The sequence below is a fragment of the Bidens hawaiensis genome, unplaced genomic scaffold, assembly GCF_021521415.1.
Source record: "Bidens hawaiensis isolate Kalapana, Puna unplaced genomic scaffold, B.hawaiensis_p1.1 tig00024977_1, whole genome shotgun sequence".
NCBI lineage: Eukaryota > Viridiplantae > Streptophyta > Magnoliopsida > Asterales > Asteraceae > Bidens > Bidens hawaiensis.
Genome location: NW_027493960.1, coordinates 83153 through 109373, shown reverse-complemented (window position 1 = coordinate 109373; position 26221 = coordinate 83153). Strand labels below are relative to the sequence as shown.

At 40.3% G+C, this 26221-nt stretch overlaps 1 protein-coding gene across 1 annotated transcript; it reads right to left on the bottom strand.

Moving 5' to 3' along the window:
- Positions 1 to 749: 749 nt before the first annotated feature.
- Positions 750 to 1439, bottom strand: LOC143570390 (uncharacterized). Its single transcript, XM_077056050.1, has one exon. It carries the CDS (start codon positions 1437 to 1439, stop codon positions 750 to 752), a length of 690 nt encoding a protein of 229 aa, XP_076912165.1.
- Between the last annotated feature and the right edge of the window lie 24782 nt (positions 1440 to 26221).

Here is a 26221-nt window from a genome sequence, read left to right as displayed (position 1 = left end):
GGAGCCACAGTTGTTGATTGGGCATGGGAAATGGATGCAAGCAGCACAGATAGTCAAGGCTTCACTGTAGCTTAGTATAATTACATCATAAACATACAAACAAACATACTTATTAACGTACATTCATACATACTTGAGTATTTACAACTATGATTGTTGTACGCACAACTGATTTCTTGAAACTCGTGAAACTCACCAACTATTTGTAGTTAACCCGTTTTAACATGTTTTTCAGGTACTGGATTGAATTAGAAAGTCAATGTGCTACGTGTTTGACTTGCGATCAATGCTGGGTAAATTGATGCAGGTGTGCTAGTAAGAAGTAAAGCTGCGTAACGGACTGGATTTAGTTTGTATCACCTAGTTGTAACAAAGTTAGATTGATGTAAAAATTAGGGCTGGCAATTGGGTACCTGTTAAATACACGATAAGACCTGTTAAGCAAAAAAGTGCGGTATGTGATTTTTTAATTTTCTTAAATAATTGAAATTAGTTGGCTAGACTCCATTATATTCCTTTATTGGTACATGAAACTTAAAACTGTCTTATAGTCATGACATATAAGGTAGTTAAACGAGTCGTATTCATGTTTGATACTTGTGTTCAGCGTGTCGTTTCATACCTGTTAAACCTGTTAATACACGAATTGCCAGCCCCATGTAAAATATTGTAAACTAGTTTGTATTATTATTTATAAACAATATGGTTGATACCAGAGGTGTCTGTTACATTTCTGTTTTACGCTTCCGCTAACGCTCAACGGGGTGTGACATGGGTCTAGAGAATTTTTGTGGAGAATCTGATTTCCTGTTGGTACACTCGTATTTTGCAATGATCAAATTCCCATAAGCCTTTTTGTCATCCTCCAGCCGTATGTATCTCAAAGCCCTATTCCTAACTTCGTCGAGATTCCTGCACGGCATCATGACAAGATCGTCATAGAACTGAGAATCCTTCTTTAATCCCATCTTGAGAGCTTCAACAGCGGCTGCTACATCAAGGTTGGGGATGTCTAAAGCTTCCCTGCTAAATCTAGTGATATAATTCCTCAAGGATTCATCATTATTTTGAACTACTCTGTATAAATCACCTGTCAGTTTCTCAAAGGATCTACTACAAGAAAACTGATTATTAAACAAGGTAATTAAATGAGCAAATGAGGTGATAGTATTGGAAGGAATAATCAATAACCACTTGAGAGCCGGTCCTATTATTGTTGAACCGAATCCTTTGCACAAGCAAGCCTCTTTGATGTTGACAGGGATGGGGTTAATCTCCATCCTTTCCCTATATTGGGCTACGTTTTCTTCAGGATTCGTAGTGCCATCATACAACTTTATGCTAGGGGTTTGGAATCTTTTAGGGATCTTCACTTCACATATGCGCCAGTGAATCTGGATAACCTGTGGCTCCCTGTTGGGACTTCTGCTATTGGGCATATTATCCTCGAGATATTAGAGATCATATCCTTTCTTATTCTCTTGCTATTTCGGAGGAAATCCCCTTATCCTGCATAGATCCATGGTTAGTATATAAATTGGCGTTAAGTAAATTGTTACCAAGATCATGGCTACATATCTATAATCCTGAGCTCTGACTGATTGTAGCACCGGTAAAAGTGGCTTCAGGATAAGGCTGCGTTTGCATAGGGATATCATCCCCAATATGTACTTCTGAGGATACTATGGGAGGCCCTGAGGTGAATAAGCCTGCTGGCGTTGTTGAACAAGGAAGCATGTGAATGGGGTCTGGCCTCGTAGGTCTGAATGGTTCCAAGGATACCGGAGGATAATTATCCAAGTATCTTGACTGTTGTTGAGGCGGGTCCCTCATTGGTTGTACCCCCGAGGGTCCATTATTCTGGAGAGTTGATGATCCTGGAGAATCAAAATCGAGGGCTTTGGGGATAAGCGGAGAAGTATCCTAGCATGGCTTTTTCTTGATCCCTTCAATTTCTTTGAATAGCTTCAGGTTGGTATTTTCTTGCTACTCCATATGAGTTTTTACCTGCTTCATCAAAGAGAGAATATCATTGTTAGAAATAACAAGGTCTACCCGTGTAGAGCTTCCCGAGTATGTTGGAAGATCTCATCTAGGCTGAGTGTTTTTCTTCAGAATTGGCGGAGGACCAGGGTTGACATTTGGAGCAGTGCTGGTGGTTGGAGCAAAGACGGAACTGGTTTTTGGCTGTGGACATGATGAAGGGATGAAAGTGATCGAGGATGACGTAAAAGGTTTTGAAAAATTGAAGTACCGGTTACCCCACAGTGGGCACCGAATTGTTTTGGGTAAAAATCAACAAGAATAAATTCGTAACCAAATTAGTAAGTGGGGTTAGGTGCTTGATAAAAATGAATGAAAATGCAATGACACAAAGATTTGTTGCGAGGAAAAAGCTCGTTATCCTGAGGATAACAAATAAAAAACCCCAGGTGGTAAAAACTATCACCACCAATTTATTAAGCAATGAAAAATTACAACTGTTGGAGCTGTTGCTCGGGATCGTGTTACAGTGATTGAATGCTGTTAAGTATCGAACGTAAGTGTTGTGTGTTTAGTCCAGATATCGGCTCAATATATACAAGAAGTAAACTAACAATTTCTCCTAAAAATCAGGAAAACCTATACTAAATCAAATGTAGCCGTTATTCTCCATAATGCACGTTACTTAAGTGGTTGAGAGTAGACCGAGTCTTCGGGAAGACGTGTAGAATGTTACTTGACCTGCTAACATTAAAAAATGAAGATTGAATTGTTAGTACTATAATATATTAAGGATACCTGTTGTTTTGGAGGATACTACATCCTAAAGTTATCATTGATACATCGCAATTAGAATACCAAAATTCCAATGTGTAACACTAAGTATGTGGTAAAAATTATTTTCAAACTTATGTTTTTATTCAATCTGGCTAAGTATAGTTCGACAAAGGTTTTTATCAACATCTTTTTGACATAAAACGAAATAGACATAAGTAAGGCTAAAAGATTATCTTCATATTAAACAAAAGGATATCCCTGACTTTGTCTTGGAACCCAGGATCCCTCCAACTAAAGTTTTCCTAAACTAATAATTAAAGTCTTTGTCCTAAAACTCAAGATCCCTCCTCCTTGATGATCTATTGTTCTAGAAATCATAAAAAGAAATTGTTCAAAAACATCACCACTAGGCAGAAAAGTAAATTGTTTTACAACGATATCGAATACCAGCAAACAAAAACCATCAGACAAGGAGAGGCTCGGGCCTTGTCTTTGATATCCTTCATTGCCCCTCCACGAAACCTACAACCATCCCGGCTTACACAACCTTCTCCTTATCACCAGTGTTGACCTCAGCATCCCCAGCCTTATTGTCAGATGCCTTACTCACCATAATAGGATCCTCTTCGGGTGCCAACCCTATCTCAACTCTAAACTATGCATCTCTAACCTTCAGACCTTCAAGATCCCATGAAGACATGTCAAAATTGGGCTTCCTGGCCTCCTCCATCAACTTGATCCTAGCACAACACAAAGAATACGCAGCATGCATCTTAAGATGGGTCTTTAAAATTGCTTCTCTCTTTAACATGAGTAGCCTTGAGGTCAGCGTGATCCCGCTTCAGACGTTCAAGCTCCTTGGACTTGTTCTCGATGTACAGGGACTCAGCATCAACTACTTTGTTAAGGTTAGCTGCATTTAGCTTCTGCTCCTCAAATTCCTAAAGAACGGCTTGGTAGATCTTGGTCAAGTGATGGAGACCCTACAACAAAAAGGAATGATTAATACAATAATAACTTTTGACAAAAGATATCACGTGATCCTTACCTGGAGAAGGAGAGACTCAACATTCTCAAAGTTAAGGGACTCAATATTGAATCAGGAAGCGTCGTTGGCCTTCCTCTTCCGAGAAGTGGATGCTCTAGTTAGAGAATCTGGGGGAAGCGACTTGGTTACTTCAACAGCAAAGGTTCCTTCTTCAAGATTATACTCTCGAGGTCGTCCAATCCCATGCCTTGGCCTGTTGCAACAAAGATCAGGATCCTGAAGTAAATGGAGGTCTCAAATGAAAAATATTTAGGAAAGATTGTCTTACCTGACATTTTTCTTGTTGATGAGTGCTCGGAATCCGATGAAAGCGAGATCTTGAGATGAAAAGAGCGTTCGTCTTCGGGAATCCTCAATATCCAAGGAATCCTCTTCAGTGCACTGGATGTAGGAGTTGCGAGATCTGAGAACTTTGCTGAAATCACAAGAGAAAAAGATAAGTACCTATTTTATAATGTTATTGTTAAAAACCCTAAATGTGTTAACTACCCTTCTTAACCCATCAGTAAGGAAGTTTTATTCCTCCGGGGATGGAATACCTTTGGACAAAAAAGATCCTCTTATGCCACTGCCAATCATTTCTTCTAGTATTTAAAACCAGGGGAAGTTGGCTAGACATCAAGTGAAGTACAAATCGACAAGAGCCATTGGTTATGAGATTGTATATAGCGACCAAGTCGGGTATTTGCAGGTTGATGTTATGAGTTGTGATGATCCTATTGAGAGCAAACAAAATCCTCCACAACATCGGCATAGCCTAAATATAACTGACGCTGGTGACCTTGAAGAAATGGGAAATGAAGTTAGGAAGATGATAAGTCAAGCCAAGGGAAAATGGGTAAGCCACATCTCACACACTCTGAACATTCTCTGTAACTACTAGCTTCGATCAACACTTGATCTTGAGCTGTAATCTCTTTTTCATTATTACTAAATTGAGGTAGGGGATAATTTTACCCTCCCGAGGATTTTTCTGAGGATCCTCACCAGAATCTAAGGTTTTTCCTCGCTACATCGCTATGTCAACCTTTTACTTTTACCGCAATCACTTACCACATTGTTGAAGAACAATCTACCCCACTTAACGAATTTGTTCAATTATTGCTTTGGTAATTTTTGATCAAAACAATAAATACTTGTTTTTTTATTACGACATCTACATCAGGGCCTTTGGGCAGGCGGATTTTTCCCGTAGCTGGAGATAACTTGGAGGCACTTAAAGACTTTGTACGGCTGGGTTGAACCAGCTGGTGGTGGCCTTTTGCTATATATTGGGTCACCTCGTATGGAGTACCTACACAATTATCTGTTTATTGACCCCTAAAAAAACCATTCACAAGTTTGAAGCCAAAACTTTAAATAACCTAGTATATGATTATTATTTAGTAAACTAGAAAACTATATTCGAATATTTGAAATTAATAGAATTATTAAACAAACCTATCTTAATTTGAATCCAAAAGTTTGAAACCCAAAGAGTTTTAGATATTCTTATTTTTGAATATTTTCTGTTTGGATTCAAACTTAGATCCTTTTGCATACCCCTAGACTCATGTAACATTTGAAAAAAGGACATTGGGAGCTTGTAAAAGATTGACAAAGCATTAAGGTATAAATTTGTTATCACAAGGTTTACAATTCATGGGTGTCAAAAGATTGACTCACATTTAATTGCTTATGGAGATAATGATTGTTGAGGAAGCGTAGATGATAGTAGGATACTTCAAGTTCAGGATACAATTTTATATGAATTCAGGAGCCATCTCTTAGCAATATAAGAAACAAAAGGTAATTGCTTTATCTTTAATATAGATGTAGGGGCTATTTGGTAATTTAAGTGCCGAACAAATAAGAGGTTGTTGGAACTATGGACCGGTTCGAGTAAGTCAATACGGCCAACCGGGTTATGACCCGTGAGAGTTACACCGTGAGGTAACGAACAATAAACCCGCTTAAGTTAATTAACCGGGTTAGACACTTTAAGGAGATAAAATTACATGGAACGAGCTTTGGAGCATGAGGTAGACTTATTGGCCCATAGGGTTTATAACTAATTAAATTAGTTAAACCTAATTCAAGGGTTATATAAATACATGATATTTTATAACCTAAACTTTAATCCTAGCAAGTCCATCTTCTTCCTCCTATACCCTAACCGCCGGTCACCTTCACCGTCGATCTACCGCCGCTGCCGGACATCCGCCGCCACCGGACACTCGCCGCTAAACCCCGTGCCCAGCCGCTGCTATCCATCGCCGCAAGCCGCGTTGTTCTAGCTACTGTTCGAATTCCATCACCGCTGCCGGGTTGTCGTCGTGCACCGCCACCGTTAGTCGTTGATCTCGTTGTGTCACCTAGCTCGGTTTGTTAGCCTTTAGTGTCTCAATCGGTTAATTATTAACCGAGGTAAACTTAAATATATTTTTAGTTTATAATTATATATTTAATGTTTTGACTCGTACTCGTATTGTCTGTATCCAGATCCTATCGGGTTTAGTTTCGGTGCTGATTAATTGTATACTTTCCGTTGCGTATAATTATTAATTAATGAGATTAATTATTATTAACCACGTTTATTGAACCAGTTTTAATAAACAAAATTTTAACTAATCACCACTGAAACCCAACAGTGGTATCAAAGCCTCGGTTACAACATATGAGTCGAATCAAGTAATTTTACCGGTTCTATATCATAAACTTCAAGGTAGTTGACGTTTTTGATTTAGATAAACTATTAGGACAATTTTAGTTTGGTCAAAATTTTATTTGTTTTATTTGACCAAAATTATTGTCCGACTTAATTTTTGTTGAATATGTAAATCTGGCCCGACCTTGTTTGTTTGGTTGAATGATTTTTATTTTGGCCATATGGATGGTTTAAAAGTTGTATTTAGTTTTTGGTTTTTGGCCACCTTGATGCTTCAAAATTGTAATAGATGTTTAGTTTTTCATTACTTGTATTAGTCTAATTTGTAATAAAGAAGACCCAAAGAAAAAACCGAGGACGAGCTCATGGATTTCTTGAAGTCAGTGGGAGTTACCAAAGATGACGGGATGCACCAAGAGTCCATCCTTGTGGTAGTTTTGTGTTGTGACCCCTTGACCCGATTGATCTTGCTAATCTAGCAAGATCAATCTCTAATCTTAGCCATTTAAGATTTACATATTCTTATTTGCTATTGTGGTTGCTTGCTTGATTATAATAGGCTATAATACCACCAACCTAATATCAAATATTTTAAAATAAATTAACCAATCTAGTTTTGCAAAATTGAACTACATTTAATTTTCCATAACTAATAACTTAATAGGTAAAACTATTAACTTAAAATTGGTTAGAATTATCGAGACAAACTTAGTTTTAATAGGATATATAAAACTAAGTGTCCTGAGAGATGAAAGGGTTCATCAAGTTGTCTCGATCAATAAAGTAAAACTGGACTTTTACTATATTCGGTAATATTTAAAAATAATCCCAATTCAAATCAATAGTCTATGCCATCCTAGTATATGTCACACTTGATGCATACTGTGAAACTTCAAGTGTTTGGAGCTACAGCACCGCACTTGATTTCTAGCCTATCCCTTCAAGGTAAAAGGGTTTCATCGACACATCCGGCCCTTTCACAAGTGACTATACTAGGGCGACTATTACTTTACTCTCCTGTTACGTGCTACAGCCGTCTGGAGACTAAGGTGGGCATAGATGTGGCTAAAGGATTCTACTTAGAAAGTGTTGTCTTAATAGGCCTCATAAACGAGATTTGTGCTCTATTCACAATTGGCAATCGTTGTCTGTCTGCCTAACCACTTACTAATGTCGTGTGCTACAGCTGCCATTAGTAACTGGAAGCCAGATTCTCAAGTTCCTATTTACTAATGTTATTGGGTCATAAATAAGAGGATTAAGGCATCGAAAATACTAATTAAAATTTACTTTTGCTTATTTAAACAAATGTCTACTGATAATAACTCCTCATTCACCCTCAAGGCTATCCTTGAGAAATAAAAGTTGAATGGCACTAACTTTCTTGAGTGGCACTGCAACTTGGGACTTGTTCTCAAGATGGCAAAGAAGCAGTATGTTCTCGATGGACCTGTTCTAACCAAGACTGAAAACAATATTATTGATGCCAAGAGGGTTATTGACGAGCATATGGATGACTCTACTGAAGTCGCCTGTATCATGCTAGCCACCATGTCTTACGAGCTTGCTAAAGGCTTGCAAGATTTTGGTGCCTATGAGATTCTTGAGCAACTCAAGGGCATGTTCCAGAAACAAGCCTGTCATGAATGCTATGAAACCATGAAACAACTCATCAGCTGCAGAATGGAACAGGGATCACCTGTTAGTGCGCATATCGTCAAGATGAAAGGGTACATCGAACAACTAAGGAAACTTGATTATCCCCTGTCAGTTGAAATGGCAGCGGATTTCATCCTGAACTGTCTTCCCAGCTCTTACAACCAGTTCGTAATGAAATTCAATATGAATGGCTGGGTGAAGACAGTGTTGGAGCTTCATGGAATGCTCAAGACAGCTGAGATGAATATTCCCGCTAAAAACAATCAAGTTCTTATGGCTTGATCTGCTGGTGTCGTCAAGCCTAAACCCAAGAACCGAAGTCATAACGGTAAAGGCAAGAAGAAGGTTACTGTTGCTGCCAGGTCTACCACCAACACTAAAAAAGGTGTCGCATAGGTACCACCGCCGCCTCCTGAGGAGCGCCAGTGCTACAAGTGCAACAAAATGGGACGCTGGAAACATAACAGTCCCGACTACCTTGCTGAGCTGAAAAGGCAGAGGACCAATGGTGAAAGTTCCTCTAAAGGTATTTCTATTTATGTTATTGAACTTTTCACAGTCTCTAGCAACACATGGGTATTTGATACCGGATGTGGTTACCACATCGTTTATGTCTTGCAGGAGCCTGAAAAGTGGAAGAAGCGGAAACAAGGCAGCATGGAACTCATCGTTGATGATGGGAAGAGAGTTCCAGTTCTTGCAATTGGCACATAACGTTTTGCTTATCCATCTGGCCTTGTAGTTACTTTGAATAACTGTTTGTTTGCACCTGGTTTGACCAGAAACATTATTTTAGTTTCTTTGCTATTTGAACAAGGATTTAAGTACGCTTTTAATGGTATTGCTATTTCTGCCTACTTGAATGATATTTTTTATTTTGAGGCTAAACCTTGAATTGGTATTTATGAGATTGATGTTCAAATAAATAATAATGTATATAATCTTTCTAAACGTATCAGGTAAGGATTCAATGATACATTTCTAAGGCATTGCCGACTCGGCCACATAAGCAAGGCACGAGTTAAGAGACTCCAATCTGAAGGGATTCTTGAATCCACAGGACCGAACTCTTTTGATGACTGCGAATCTTGTTTAGCTGGCAAACTCACCAAAGGCTCCTTCACTCATAAGAATGAACGAGTAAAGGATCTGCTGGGAATCATACATACTGATGTATGCGGTCCTTTTAGAACCATGTCTTGGAATCATGAAAGATACTTCGTTTCTTTTATTGACGATTACAGTCGATATGCATATGTGTATCTTATGAAACACAAGCATGAAACTTTTGAAAAGTTTAAAGAGTTTCAAAACGAAGTGTAAAACCAACTCGGGAAAACTATTAAAATGCTTCTATCAGATCGAACCGGAGAGTATCTCAGCTCAGAATTCATATATCATCTGAAAGAGCGTGGAATTGTTTCACAGCTCACTCCACCCGGCACACCCCAACACAATGGCATGGGCGAGAGGAGAAATCAAACCTTGCTAAACATGGTCCGATCGATGATGTGTATAACTAACTTGCCTCACTCCTTTTGGAGCTTTGCCTTTTTGACCGTCGCCCGCATTGTCAATTTGGCTCAAATTAAAAAGGTAAGCAAAACCCCATATGAGATATGGCATGGGCGAAAACCCAATTTGTCTTTCCTTATAGTATGGGGATATGATGCTTATGTCACTAGTGATTCTGATGATAAGCTCGATCCTCGCGGCGTAAAAGTTGTTTTCATCGGATACTATAACTAAAGCGGATATTATTTCTTCCATCCTGATACAAATGTGATTTCTACCAAAAGTAAGGGCCACTTCCTCGAGAAGGAAATTATCAATCGAGAAACTAGAGATAATATTGTCGATCATGAAGAAATTCAAGAATTACAAACTACCGCTGAGGAAGTTGGAACGTTTGATAAACAAGTTGTTGTTGCTGATACATCGGACATGAACACCAGCGTTCACAGAAGTAATAGGACTCGCATACCAAACTCTAAATACCTATGGCATCTAGATGGTCCCGAGGTCCTCTTAGTAGTCGAGTCAACCGACGAACCTACTAATTACAAATCTACTATCTTAGATCTGGAATCTGAGAAATGGCAAGATGTTATGAACGCTGAGATGCAATCTATGTGTGACAATCAAGTCTGGAACTTGGTTGAGCTACCCCCCGAGAGTCGGCTAGTAGGGAGCAAGTGGATTTTCAAGAAGAAAACCGACATGCATGGAAATGTGCAGACTTATAAAGCACAGCTAGTCACGAAAGGTTTTACTCAAACTCAGGGTATTGATTATGATGAAACCTTCTCGCCCGTTGCTATGACTAAGTCGATAAGTATATTACTCGCCATAGTTGCGTACTATGACTACGAGATATGGCAAATGGATGTCAAAACTGCTTTTCTTAATGGACACCTTTTTGATGTCTATATGGTTCAGCCTGAAGGTTTTATCGATCCTAAGTGTTAAGCATCGGATTTTTCGGTATCCTAAGCAAACGATATGTTCAGGATAACTCCAGTACATAGTATCCTCCAAAGTAAATGGTATCCTTAATATATTGTATAACTAACGGATCAATCGTTATTTTTCTGTTGTTTACCAGGTAATATAATGTTCCCATGATCTCCTAAAGTCTCGGACTACACCTGAGCTACCTCAACTAAAACATGCTTAAAGGAAGTCATGGAGCTTAACGGCTAGGTGGAAGTAGTCCATCATTTCCGGATAGACAGGAGATATAGTTAGCTGAATTTTTGTATAAATAGAGCTATCTCTGGATCATTTTAGACACACAACTCTCACATGCTAGCTATAGCATTACTCTGTAACATGATCCAAAGAGAAAAGCTCCACCACTTGTAACCTTGTTCGATTATTAATAAACTGGTGGTGATAGTTTTCACCGCCCGGGGATTTTTTCTTGTTATCCTAAGGATAACGGGTTTTTTCCTCGCAGCAAATCCTTGTGTTATAGCATTTTTGAATTCATTTCAACCAAGCACCATGCCTCACTCACTAATTTGGTCACGAAATTACACTTGTTAATTTTTCACCAAAACAATTTGGCGCCCACCGTGGGGCAATCGGTGCTACGATCCTTCAAAGTCGTTTATTCCATTCTCAATCACTTCCATCCCTTCATCATGACCTCACAACCAAAAACCAGCTCCATTTTTGCTCCAGTGGTCACCACTACTTCAAGTATTAACCCTGGTCCTCCACCAGTCCCGAAGAAAAACATTTAGCCCAGAGGAGAACTTCCTTCATACTCGGGAACCTCTACACGAGTAGATCCAGTTATCTCTAACAGTGACATTTTTGCTTTGATGAAACATGTCAAAACTCACATGGAGCAGCAAGAAAAGACCAACTCAAGGCTGTTCAAGGAGATTGAAGGGATCAAGAAGAAAGCAGGGCAGGAGGCTACTCCAATCATGGCCAGGGTCCTTAATTTTGATTCTCCAGGATCATCTATCCTTTAAAATCCCGGATCCTTGGAGGCACAACCAACAAGGACTCCGTCTCAGGAGCAGTCAGGATACTAGGGAATCTACCCTCCAGTATCCTCGGAGTTACCCAGAACGACGAGGCCAGACTCCATCAACAAGCAGCCTCGTTCAACCATGCCAGCCAACATATTCTCGTTAGGATCTCCCATGGTGTCCTTTGAAGTGCATGTCGGGGATGATATCCCTATGCAGACGTCACCTTATCCTGAAGTTACGCTCAATGGAAATACTAGTCATCAAGGCTCAGGATACTAGATGCCTAACCACGATCTCGGTAACAATTTACTTAATGAAAATTTGTACACTAACCATGGATCTGTGCAAGATAAGGGGATATCCCCCGAGATAGCCAGGGAATTGCAGAAAATGAAGGATATGATTTCCAATATCCCCGGGATAATACGTCCTATAGCTGAAGTTCCCGCAGGCAGCCACAGGTTATCCAGATTCAACTGGCCCATATGCGATGTGGATATCCCCAAGAAGTTTCAAACACCCAGCATGAAGCTGTATGATGACACTACGGATCCTGAGGAACACGTAGCTCAGTATAGAGAAAGGATGGAGATCAACCCCATCCCCATTGACATCAAAGAAGCTTGCCTATGTAAGGGATTCGGTTCAACACTAACGGGACCGGCCCTCAAATGGTTATTGAGTATTCCTTCCAATACTTACTTCATTTGCTCATTTGATTAACTTATTCAATAATCAATTTTCTTATAGTAGTTCTTTTGAGAAAATTACAGGTGATTTGTATAGAATTGTTCAGCATAATAATGAATCCCTAAGGGATTACATAACTAGATTTAGAATGGAAGCTTTAGACATCCCCAACCTTGATATGGCGGCTGCTGTCGAAGCTCTCAAGATGGGATTGAAGAAGGATTCTCCTTTCTATAACGATCTTGTCATGACCCCATGCAGGAATCTTGACGAAGTTAAAACAGGGCTTTAAGATATATTCGACTCGAGGATGACAAGAAGGCTCGTGGGAATTTGATTATCCCGAAATACAAGTCTACCAACAAAAAGTCAGATTCTCCACAAAAGTTCTCTAGGCCCAAACCTTATTCCAAACAAGACAGGCCCAGGATAAACGCCGTGGAAGAAGATGAAGATGATGAGGAGTATCCTAAAATCACCTAATATTGTTTTAAGATTGATATTGGTGGTGTAATACGTGTCATGCAGGATCGAAAAGTCCGGATCCAGCAAAGACAAGACCAAATGGTGTGCATTCCATGAAGACTTTGGCCATCAGCAAAGGATACCTGAAGAAACTATGTTCAAGAAACAAGATCAAGAGTCAGGATCCTGTCAAGATACCTGAAAGGGCACATTCTCCACCACCCGGAGCTAAGGTCGTTTCCTTTATCTCGAGAGGATCGGACATTTGTGGAACCTCATACTCAGCAGCCAAGAAGCGTTCCAAAGAAACAAAAATGGATAACGGAGAAAGACCTCTCTGTACCTCCACATTGACCACCCAAAGGATTATATCCTTCGAAGAACAGGATCGATGTGATCTTGTGGATCCCCACCATGATGGTTTGGTAATTACTTTATGTATAGCTAACTGTTTTGTACGCATGATACTTGTTGATGGAGGCAGCTCCGTGAACATCATCTAACTAGATGCATTGAAGAAAATGGATATCTCTGAAACTGAGATTATCCCGAAATTGTCAGTCCTCGTAGGGTTCAGTGGCAAGACCAAGGATACGTTGGGAGAAATAAAACTTACAATGTACATAGAGGGAACAAACTCCCTACAAAAATTTTGTGTTATTGACTCATTATCTTGTTGTAATGAGATCTTAGGCAGGCCTTGGATCCACGACATGAAGGCAGTACCCTCAACTTATCATCTGTGTGTGAAACTTCCAAATCCTTGGGGGGTTATCAATATTGAAAGCGATCAGCAAGACGCCAAAGATTGTTATGCATCATCAATGAAGTGGACTGCGAGGCCTCTCAAGCATAGCAATTATATAAGCAACCAGGGGAGGTCCTGCAAGCTAGGGATCAAGATGTGAAGGAAGTATCCTTGGATCCTCAGGATACCGAGATCAAAGTTTTGTTAAGATCAGATAATTCTTTCAGGCCTGTGCATCAAAACGAAGGAAGTTTGCTCCTGAAAGAAACATCATCATACAAGAAGAAGTGCAGAAGCTACTCAAAACCAAGATGATAAGAGAGGTCCACTATCCTAGATGGTTGGCTAATCTAGTTGTAGTCCAAAAGAAGAATGGAAAATGGAGAGTGTGTATGGACTTCACAGACCTGAACAAGGCTTGTCCAAAAGACTCCTTTCCACTCCCACACATTGATTCAATGGTGGATGCAACTACTAGTCATGAGTTACTAACCTTCATGGACGCATCCTCTGGATTTCAACAAATTCAAATGGAGCTTTCAAATCAGGAAGATACAACCTTCATGACTTCCACATGTATATACTGTTATATTGCCATGCCTTTTGGACTAAAAAATGCAGGTGCTACGTACCAAAGGCTAGTCAACATGATGTTCAAAGACCAACTGGGGGACACGATGGTAGTCTACATAGATGGCATGGTGGTGAAATCAAGAAGAGCTGAGTATCACCTCAAAGACTTGGCAACAGCATTTGATATCTTGGATAAGTACAACATGAAGTTGAATCCTGCCAAGTGCCATTTTGGAGTCAAAGCAGGAAAATTCCTAGGTTACATGGTTACCAAAAGGGGAATAGAAGAAAGCCCCACAAGATCAAGGCTATCCTGGATATCAAATCACCAAGAAGTGTCAAAGACGTCCAAAGGTTAACTGGAAGAATAGCAGCTGTCAACAGGTTTATCTCAAGATCTTCAGAGAAGTTTAAAGACTTCTATGATATGCTAAGGAAGAATCAGAAGTTTGAATTGGGAGAGAAGAAAGAAAGGGCGTTGGCATCCTTGAAGGAATACTTATCCTCAGCACCACTCCTGGTGAAACCAATTGATGGTGAACCACTATCTTTGTACTTAGCCGTTTCGGGGAGTGCAATAAGTGTTGAATCCAGGTATTATGTAAGTAAAAGCCTACTAGATGCTGAATCCAGGTATTCTTATCTTGAAAAATTAATTATAGCGCTTATAGTGGCTTCTACTAAATTAAGACATTACTTTGAAACTCATGTTATTCATGTAAAAACTAACTATCCTATTAAGGCTGTTTTTAGAAAACCAGAAATGTCAGGTAGGATGGCAAATTGGACTGTGAAACTTAGTGCATACGATATCTTGTATGAACCAAAGACAGCCATCAAATCCTAGGCACTTGCCGACTTTGTGGCTGATTTTAGCCAGGATATACTTGAAGAAGTAGAAAAAGAAGTTCAACAATTGGACGTAAAGGAGAGTTGGACTTTGCATACAGATGGAGCTTCTAACATAAGAGGAACAGGTCTAGGTATCCTGCTAAAATTGTCAAAAGAGGACATTATACCTCTATCTATATCTTGTAAATTTCAGGCTACTAATAATGAGGCTGAATATGAAGCCTTGATAGCAGGGTTACAATTAGCTAAGGATATGAAAGTCAGGTATCTTCAGGTTTATGTCGATTCATTATTATTAGCTAACCATTTTAATGGCTCTTATGCAGTTAGTGCAGAAAACTTAGCAAAATATTTAGAAATAGTTAAAGCAATTAGCTATGTGTTTCGAAACGTTTGATATAGTACAGTTACCAAAAGAAGATAACACTGAAGCAGATGCCTTAGCAAATTTAGCATCAGCTCTCAAGATACCAAAAGACATCAAGATACCTATCGTGCATATCTTGACTCCAGCAACAAAGGAGAACCACGAAGTCATGGAGACTTCAAAACCTAAAGACGATCCAGTATCCTGGACCCGCCCCATAATACGGTATCTTCAGAATAACGAGATCCCAGAAGGAGAAAATCCCAGAGCTTTACAAATTAAGGTAACCCAGTATATTATTCTAAATGATACTTTGTATAGAAAGTCACTTGCAGGTCCATACTTGAGGTTCTTGGAACATCATGAAGTACAAGAAGTCCTAGAGGACATACACGAAGGTGATTGTGGAAACCACACTAGGGCAGAGCCTTAGTATCTAAGATACTAAGAATAGGTTATTTCTGGCCAACAATGAAGAAGGATGCAATGAATCTCTCCAGGAAGTATGATGCTTGTCAAAGGCACAGCAACATCTTGCATCAACCAGCTGAACCACTACATCCTATCATATCCCCATGGCCATTCATGAAATAGGGAATGGATATTGTGGCAAAGCTGCCCAAGGCTCCTAGTGGAAAGGTCTTATGCTGGCCATGACCGGTTATTTCTCCAAGTTGATCAAAGCAGAAGCATTTGTCCAAGTGAGAGAGAAAGAAGTGATCTCATTTATCAAGAGCAATATCCTGACAAGATTCGGTATCCCGATTAAGATCATTTGTGATAACGGTTCTTAGTTCATCGGTAGCGGGACAACCAACTTTTGTGAAAGTTGGAGAATCAAGATGATAACTTCAACACCAATGCATCCTCAAGCCCATGGTCAAGCAGAGTCAAGTAATAAGATCATCATCAACAATTAGAAGAAAAAGTTGGGGTCTAAGAAGGGAAAATGGGCTGAAGAATTGTCATTCGTACTTTGGGCTAATAGAACCACTTCAAAAAATGCAACGGCAAACACCTTTCTCTTTGGTGTTTGGGGCCGAGGCTGTTATCCCTACAGAGATAGTGATCCCCACAGCAAGAACCAGCATCCAACATATTGAGTCCAACAACCAAAGCTTTACTGAAGACCTAGACACTATTGATAAACTCAGAGACCTTGCCAAAATTAGAATAGCGGCCTATGAACAAACAATAGCTAGCCAAGTCCTACAACCAGAACATCCGAGTTCGAAGATTCCAAGTAGGAGATATGGTGTTGAGAAACGCATTTCAGAATACCACTAATCCGACAGATGGAAAGCTAGCTCCGAAGTGGGAAGGTCCTTACTTGATTGATTTAGAAGCAGGCTAAGAAGCCTACAAGGTGTTCCTATACCAAGAGCTTGGAGCGCTATCCATCTCAAGGCATATTTTTGCTAGTATCCTCAACCGGTATGTTCGTATCCTCAACATTTTAGGCTAAAGGAATGTTCCCTAACCTATCTTTAAAATTCTTACACATTTGAACTTTATTATCTCTTCATCAAATTCACTTACTTAAGCATCGGAGGGGTGTTAGCCAGGCTAACACCCACCCCTCATCAAGAATTCAATTTTTTGTAGGTATCCTAAGGATACGCTATCTTGACAACAGTTAGAGGCTAATCACCACCCACAAGAATAAGATATCCTAGATATCTTCTAAGGTTTAAAGGTCTTCACCTTTCTAACAAATTGGGTAACACCTCGCCTGGAGCGCACGATGTTCGACTATAGTTCGAGGCAGTCGGACCAGACCAGCTGTATAATCTGGTTGTTGTTGGCTATAGATCGGATCCTCAAGATAAGTGGCAGACGTGTCACACATACGGTTTATAACATTTTCATGTTATCTAAGGTTTCGGCATTTTCGTGTCGCTCACATTTGGGATTTTCCCCAGTTTTATCTAAGGTTTAGACATTTTCATGTCTCTCAAGTAAAGGCCTTGTCGCCAGTAAACAGGCTTTATCGCCAGAATTGTCTAACTTGGTTTTAATAGATCGAAGATTGGCCAAGTTGCTAAATGTAAAAGATGTTACCTAGTTAATTCTAAATCGGATAGCACAAATTCTGAAAGAATGATGCATAAAGACTCAACAAGTGGGGACATCATGTGCAAGTTTATTAACTTAATATCTATTATATATCTAAATTTTCCTTGCATCTTATTTTATTTTGAAGTATGATCTTTCGGCTTAATTGTGTCAACTTTCATCTATAGAAGTTTTAAACATATGTCTTCTGGATATGTTATACTTAAGATGTTTTGCTACCTGTAATCAGTTTTAAGGATATATTCTCCATATACATTTTCCTAAGACATTGTACTTTTAAATGTGATAAGTCCTGAAAACGTATTTTCTGGATATATTATCCTTAAGATATATCATTCTGAAAATAGAGAAGTTTAAAGCCATTTTGGACTTGTTGCGATTAAAACATATCAAGATAATTTTTCTAAAAAATCATGCAAATAACACACAATGTAAAAGCCAAAAGATTATGTCATTACTAACGATAAGTACAGGAAAATAAAAAGACAATGCCCGGGCTTCATTCTTAACAAACAGGAAGACCCTTCCACCCAGGCATTATCAGATAGTTAAAGTTCAGGATAATATGGGCTTAGCCTTGAAACTCAAGATCCCTCCACCTATATTTTCCTATTATCCTAAGCATAATGGTTTAAAGACAGAAAATTAAAATTGTTCACCAAGCTACCATCGATAACCATCATCAAACATAAACAAACAATCCTAAAAATTGGGCTCAGGCCTTGTCTTTATTACCTTCATCGCCCAATTGATCACCATCACCCGCCGCCTTCGCCACCTTCACAGCCTCATCAGCCACGTTCTCCACTCCACTTGGTCCTGGCTCCTCCACATTTTCTCCATTTAGCTATGCCAATACCTTCTCCCATGCTGATACGTCCCAAAAAGGGGTATCAATGCCAGAATCCTTGGCCTCCTTTGCCATCCGGAGACGAGATTGGAAAACGGAGTTAGCCATCGATTTTTTGGCTCCCTCGGTGACCTCTTGGATCCTCACCAAAGCATTTGCCTCATGGTGGATCAACTATTTCCTGGCTAGCACAAGCTCCTGCTTCAAGTCTTCAATCTCCTTGGCCTTCTTCTTGAGGATATTGGTCTTGGAAGTTCCAATCTTTAGCAGTTCATGTAGGTTCCCTGGACGGATCACACGAGATATCCCGATATACACAGGCGCGGAATCCCTGTGTAGATCGATACGGACGTAGAACACAAACACACGAACACACGAATACGATACGAACAAACACACGTTATATTAATAACTCAACATGTGATATAATCACAGTTACAGACTCTCGACCTCACGTCACTTGACTCACGAACAATAACTGACTTACACGAACAACTTGAACTACTGTAAACAATAAGCCGTAACCTATATAAATACACGACAACTTCGCCTCAGGCGAAGTTGTCCATAACTTCGCTTGGTTAACAAGTTCGCCTAAGCGAACTTGTCAACAACTTCGCTTTAAACAAACAAATACATAAACAATATTACAGACTCGATTACAGACATTAGACATATGAACTACTGACATTTATGCACCAACAGACTCCCCCTTGGCAGTAGCTTCATATCTTGATCTTTCAGCTCTTGTCTCGTAATCCTGTAACTTCAAGCGTGCACTCCTTCTCTAACGCACACCGACACAACCCTTTGATATTTCCTTGCTTCATCCTTCCAAGCAGGAATATAAAAGATCTTTTTCTCGTTAAGCATCTTCAGATCAGCTTGCGATAAGTTAACAAGATGCATCGGATCGTAAACTCTAAGGATCTCTTGTTCATCCTCATCTTCCATCACTGCCTCCGCTGTCTCACAATCAACGAACCACCACTTTAGGTCTTTGAGCACATCCTTGGGCATAAGCTTCATCGGTACTTCTTTAAGGCACCGGATTGGTTTATACTTCATAACCATCCAAGGCTTTCCATCAGCTCTCAAACCTCTATCCTTGTCTTCAACAAGTTTCCCTTTCTGTGGTTTCAACAGCTCAAACTTCTTTTCCTTTATGCTCTCTTTCCATACGATTTTCCCTATGACTCTAGCCATATTATCGTCACTTCGATTGATCAACCCCAATCTGGCTAAGTCTTTAACCTCACACTCAGGCAGTGTGTTTAACGATCTCAACATTCTTCTAAGGTACTGAACTCCATCATATCGTTTAAACACGAAGAGCCGCAACTGCTCATCATAAATCCAGCATATAATCCCTTTCTTTGCTTCAGCATAGCCCTTAATATTGTTACTCTTTTTGAACATGGTAGGGACTGCCGGTTTCTTCGTTTTGACGAACCATTGAGCGTATCCTTCCTTCCACCTCGGCTGCTCTTCCCATTCAGTATCTTCAACTGCCGTCTGATCACCTATATCGGCCTTCTCAACCTCTGGAATGTCATGTTCGACATTTTCCTCTACTATCTCTCCTTCCTCAATCTCATTCTCAATCTCAATCTGCTCACCGATCTTCTCAATCACATCACTCGGCAGCACATCCTCATCAAACAATATATCATCGCTGAACATATCATCATCTAGTTCTTTCAACGCATCAATCACGTCATCACCTATATTCTCATCATCAACCAACACCACATCATCACCACCAGAACCACCAGCCGCGTCGGCAGACTCCCCCTGAGCTGTGGAAGTACCAAGAGCTAGAATAGTTCTTGGCAACTCACCACCTGCATCTTTCGATGCATTGGGATCATCGTCTTTGTCATTCCTTCTTTTCGTCCTTAGCTCGTCGCCTTTACAGCTCATCTCCCCCTGAGATGCCAAGAACTCCTTCAAGGTATCTATAATTTTCCCATGCTCAACCAGGAGGGATGACTGTAGTTGATTTGCTTCTACTAGGCGTTGAATAGTCTTAGATTGCTCTGCCACGATCCGCTCTAGTGAAGCTATTCTCTCTGAGTCTGAAGTAGGCGTAGGCGAGACATCAGAAGCAGGCGTAACCGCAGGTGGAACCATACCTGATAACCCTGCAGTAGTGACGACCGTTGACTCTACAAATCATGCAGCAACCACCGACTAAGTAAGCGTTGGAGGTGGTAGAGACACAATCTCCGGAGTCGACATCTGGATAGTAGTGGTAGATGGAATGCCAGCAGATGATGTAGCCACCACGGGAACATCCGCAGTGCTTATACTTGTAACCTGTACAGAAGTAGGAACGATAGACATACCAGACAGTGCAGCCGGAGTGAAACGTACCATCCTTGAAGTCTCTCCAGCTCCCATACCTGCACCTGTCCTTTCCCGTCTTGAACGTCGTATCAGCTTATGTATATCTTCTTCCTCTTCTGACTCATCATCATCCTCCGTCCTCTTTCTTTTCCCAAAAGTTCTCTCTCGAGACACCATCAACCGTCTCCCCTCATCCATGATCTCATCCAAATCTGAGTCTGCCATCGACGTAGCTGCTCTAGTAACACTCACACCCGAACCCTGTGCAGCAGAGACCTGCACCTCTTCATGTGTATCAACTTGATCCATATCGAAATAACATTGACCTCCAAAGACAGCATCAAGATCTATATCCTCTGCAGCCGACACAACAGGCACAGCAGGGGCAGCTTGAGTTGCTCTTGCCTGTCGTGGTTGAGTATCTCTAAACTCGTCCCCAGCAGCAGGAACATACTCTGGGTTGATTAAAAACCCAAACAGTGGAGTATGCCTTGGACGCAGCTCAGGCTTGCTCCTCGCACTCGAAGTGCGGCATTGAGCGAAGATACGCTTGCTCACAGACTCCACGTATCTGATTGGTCGTCTCTGAGGTAGATTCGGAGCCACATGGTTCAGTATCATCTGGATGAAACGTGGATACATAATGAACCGCTCACGAGCCATCGCGCTCCTCTGTCTGTCAATCTCGTAAAAGACCATCTGACTAAAACTATAGCGTTTAATGTAAGTCAGTGCAGTCATTGCGGACTGCATGGTCGCACCCATACCGTCAGTGCCCGCCTTCCTTCCTGACATGCAAACTATCATGACGTGCATAAGGAAGCGCCACTGATCAAGTAGAAAACCCTTCCGTCTCTGTGTATCGCCTAATGGACCAGAATAGCCCATTCGGAGAAACGCTCCATCACGAAACGGAGCCACAAACTCAGTTGGGTCGTCCCTCGTCTCTTCTCCAAACCGTAACGCCACTCGGATCTGTTCAGAATTGAACCGAACCACTTGACTGTTCACAGTCGCTCGCATGACCGGGGGCTCAACACGACAATCGTATTCTACCGTCTGCCAGAAATCCTCGATATTCGGTAAGGATATCGGCAAAGTCGTCGTGATAGCATGAAATATCCTCGAGCGTATGAGGAAAGTTATGATCTCGCGGTAATCTTCCACACCGCTTGCCTCCGGGTCTAAGGTAATGTACATATTGTGACCCGGGAAGAATTGCCGTTGGTTATCACCATCGTCTCCTCCTGCACCTCCAGCACCAGCTACTGCAGCCATATCTGCAACAAACGAACCAAATTAGATAAACGTAAAGACATAGCACAAGTTCGCTTTGTTATCATGAGCGAAGTTGTGATAATCTGTATAGGCGAAGTTAAAGTTGAGGCGAAGTTGGGAACAACTTCGCTTCATCTTTAAGTTCGTCTAATAATTTTAAAATTTTAACAGGTCCAGGCGAAGTTAATGACAACTTCGCATCACCACAACATCGCCTCAGGCGAAGTTGAGCATCAGGCGAAGTTACGGATAACTTCGCCTAAACCTTAACTTCGCCTGAAACTGAATCGGCGACAGTAAGGTTATCGAACATCGAGTATCTGATGTTTCGGCTAGTTTAGACGATTAAGTAGACTAGACTACATGATATTAAGGCAATCTGGACGATCAGTTTGCTCATGAACACGTCAAAGCTTGTTTTGAAATCGGGTATAGGTTTCGAACGTCCGAGGTCGTTAACCGGGTGTCGAAACAACCTAGGAATGACGACATCGAACGTCGAGTATAACATATAGAACCCGAACACACCTTGAACAATGAATGAAATCGGAAACAAAAGGATAATCGGATGAAAAATTCCGGATAAGTTCGCTGGGTATAAGTTCGCTGAATTGAAAAATATGAACTGTGACTCTTGAAAATCCTTATATAGGGGCGAAGTTATACAGGCGAAGTTACGGATAACTTCGCCTAGGCGAAGTTATTCACAAGTTCGCCTGTTCAACAACATCGCCTATATTTACAAAATCAACCCTTAAAATTTGAACATTTTGCATTTAACTTTTAAAGGTTTCCTTTAAGAATTAAATAACACGATCAAGTCCAAGCAACCAGTTATAAAATCATAAACTACCTAAGTACGAAAAACTTTAAAAAATTAAAGAATTAAAGTACAAGGGATCAAATTTCAGTCTCGATAGGGACTACTACGTTTTAGAAAAGATCCGAACAGGAATCATACTAAGTATGTGATTGTCACATAGATCCGTGTTTAGCTGTATTATGACATAAGGAAACAGGTTGTAAGCAGGTAATATACTTAAGATGGTTTTCATCATTTCTGTGATACGAGTTAGGTTCAATTATGCCTCAAAATTTAAGTGGGCAACAACTCAGAAATATTGATGCCTCCTATCTCTCCTCAAAGCGTATTTGGCTTTCCCCAAGTCACCCCGAATTGACTTCGACCCATAGTGTAATTACTCTTCATCTGCTTCCCGTTCTCTTTCTTATTCCATGATTAAAAAGTCTTGATATCTTTAACTCTAGAATGTCTCAATAACTGATAATAATTTTTTTTTTTTTTAACTCACAAATTTACATAGACTTCAGAGTAGTAAATAACTGCAAGTCCCGAATCTGGATCACTGCAGTTTCTTGAAATGCTATCTTCACGGGAATCAGAACACTTACGGGCTCGTGTATGACTGGGTAATCGCTTTTCTGCCTATCATTCGGAAAGATATATATGAAGACATGCAAAACTCATAAGGAGTTTCCACGTAAAATCAAGTAGTTTTAGTTTGTATCACATCTACTTTTACGCACCATAAAAAGTTACCATGACATACAATGACTGTCCTAAAGCCTTTTAAGCCTAATAACTTCACTAGTTAAGCACACAGAATCAGTATATCTATCATTTTCCAAGGTTGGATCAATTTTCCGTTTAACATAGCTAACGAACTTCTTACGAAGTAATAGACTTGAAAAATAATTTCATTTCCCTTAAAAAATTTTAACATTAATCGCCCCGACCAAAACAAAGTCTTCAGGTAAACGGCTATCCCGAAGATCCAATGGATCAGCTGGACCGACCACATACAAGTATGTGTCCCTCTAACTAATTATGATCGACTAATTTTAAGCGAAGAAATGAAAACTCATCAAAAACCGCCCCGGTCACTTTCAGTCATCTGGTTAATGGCTATCCTCATATTCTACAAGTAGAATTGAGGACCAAACATATCCTAAGACATGTCCTTCAAACTGTGGTAACCGACATACTTTTAAGCGATAATGACGTTTTTTTTTTTTTTTTTTTTTTTAAATATAACAAGAAAAACATGGTTACTCGGGATTGATCATCCCATTCAACTCAATAAGGTTTTGAAATCTCGTTTTGTCAAAAGGCATGACTCTGCCGTGGCCATTTCAGTTGATCTCATATCCATAATGTACGTATTCCTATCACGAGGAGCCTTCATCAAAATCCACTCCTCTGGTATCTGAAAACCCGGTTTCAGCACGATCGCCTCGTTCTTTGTAAAATGAACGGTATACTCCTTATCACAAATCTGCGACACACTCAGCAGATTGTGATTCAATTCTTCTACAAAGTTGACATTCTCCAACGTCATCTTTCCGTTCGACACCGTTCCCTTTCCAGTAATATTGCCTCCACTTTCTCCGGCAAAACTTACTCTCCCTCCTTGAACAGGTTTCAAATCGTGTAACAAATATTTGTTACCCGTCATGTGCCGGGAACAGCCGCTATCTACAACCCAAAGATTGTTGGCAGCCCTATTCAACTGTTCCTGCACAATAAAGCAAAAGATTAGAATTTAGGGACCCAAGACCAATTGGTCTTGGATCTATACATCCCAAACTTTGGCTTTCTAAAGTTAGTATTCGCAAAATTTCTGTAAGCCCTATTAGGAAACCACCTTGGAGATTGAGTGTGGGACCTTCCAAACCTAAGTGAATTGAAAGAATTATATCTTGTGGTTTGGTTATTTGCATTGTAAAACTGAGGTTTGTTTCTGTGAAAACCTAAATTAGTTACATTTCGAAATTTTGAATGGTTTTCATTTTTAATAGTATTAGTCTTATTCTCAGTTTTATTAGGCCTCACACCTCTGAATCGCGGCTTCAGAGGGCAATCTGCAACAAGATGTCCTAATTTATTACACCTGAAACAACACCTATGCTCCACTTTCTTTTCAAAGGTTGTTTTGAATCTCGAGGCTGTGTTACCGGCCGTTCGTTTCACATAAGGTGGGACGTACGAGTTTAGTGGAGTACTTTTCTTATTAGTTTTATCTTTTTCTCCACCATTGAGTAACACATTCTCCTCTTTTGTCTTACCTGATTCGGACGACTTCTCCGAATCTGATGAGACTGGACTTGCAACAGAAATTTTCACACTTGAAACAGGCGAACTTGTTTCGCCTTTACTAACAATTGGTTCTTTACTCGAAACCTTGATTGGAACTGTCTGAGTAACTTCAAAATCAACAGATTTCTGAACACTAGGGTTATAAGTATAATTGTGGTTATAAGGTGGTGGAACCTCGTGATAACCAATTCCTCCCCTCTTCGCAGAGGTACCTTGATCACTAACAAGGTGATCAAGAATAGCTGAGGAATTTCTGAACTGCTCAAGTTTTCGGTTCAGTTCCACCACTTTCACCTGGTGGTCAGCAATCTGTTTTTCTCGTTCAGCAATAAGTTTGGTCTTTTCTTCCAAAACCTCATAACTTAGGTCTATCACTTCAATTTTTTCAGCAAGTTTTGTTTTTAAGCTTTTAACATCTTTTTCACACGCTTTTATTTTAATTTTGTAACTGTTCTCTCTTGCTTTCATAAAGTGATGATCTTCTTTAAGAGTTTTAAATTCAGCATCTAAACGAACATACTGATCAGTTATGGTAGCAAGTTGCTCAGACAAGTTCTCACATTTAGTACATATAGGTTTAGAACATACCTCGGAGGACTGGTCCTTGAGATCTGTCATGAAAGCTTTTTCCTCTCCAGTAGCTTTCACTTCTCCGGTGACCTTCTCACATTCTTCATTCTCAACCTTAGCCATATTAGCATGCTCAAAAGTTTCATCCGAATGCAGGTTCCAGTTGTATTCACCTGCTTCTCTAGACATCATGGCCCTGAAATCTTTACTACTCCCATTGTACTGTGCAGACCTGCCTTGACCACGTTCAACTCTCTCGTTTCTGAACTCTTTAGCAAAGTGGCCGTTTTGTTGACAGTTATAGCACCTCACCTTAGTCTTGTCGAACCCAGGCCTGCCACCAACAAACTTTCTCCCTGTCTTCCTCATAAACCTCTTCACCCTCCTCACAATCATGGCCATCTGCCATTGTAGATCCATCTCTTCCATATCATCAGCATCTATTTGGTCATAGTCTTCATCCAGCATCGCTGGATCAACAACCTTCCCTTGGATATAGTTCTCATATGAAGCAATAAACGAAGCATAGAGGCCAAACTGCTCTTCAGCATATTTGACGCTCATTGGCATCTTAGAGTAGTTATTGCTTGAAGAACTTGAAGAGCCACTACTCTGGCTTGCTGTCTGTTTAGTACCACTTGATCCACCGGCTACAAAGCAAACATCCCCATTTGAGTTTACTG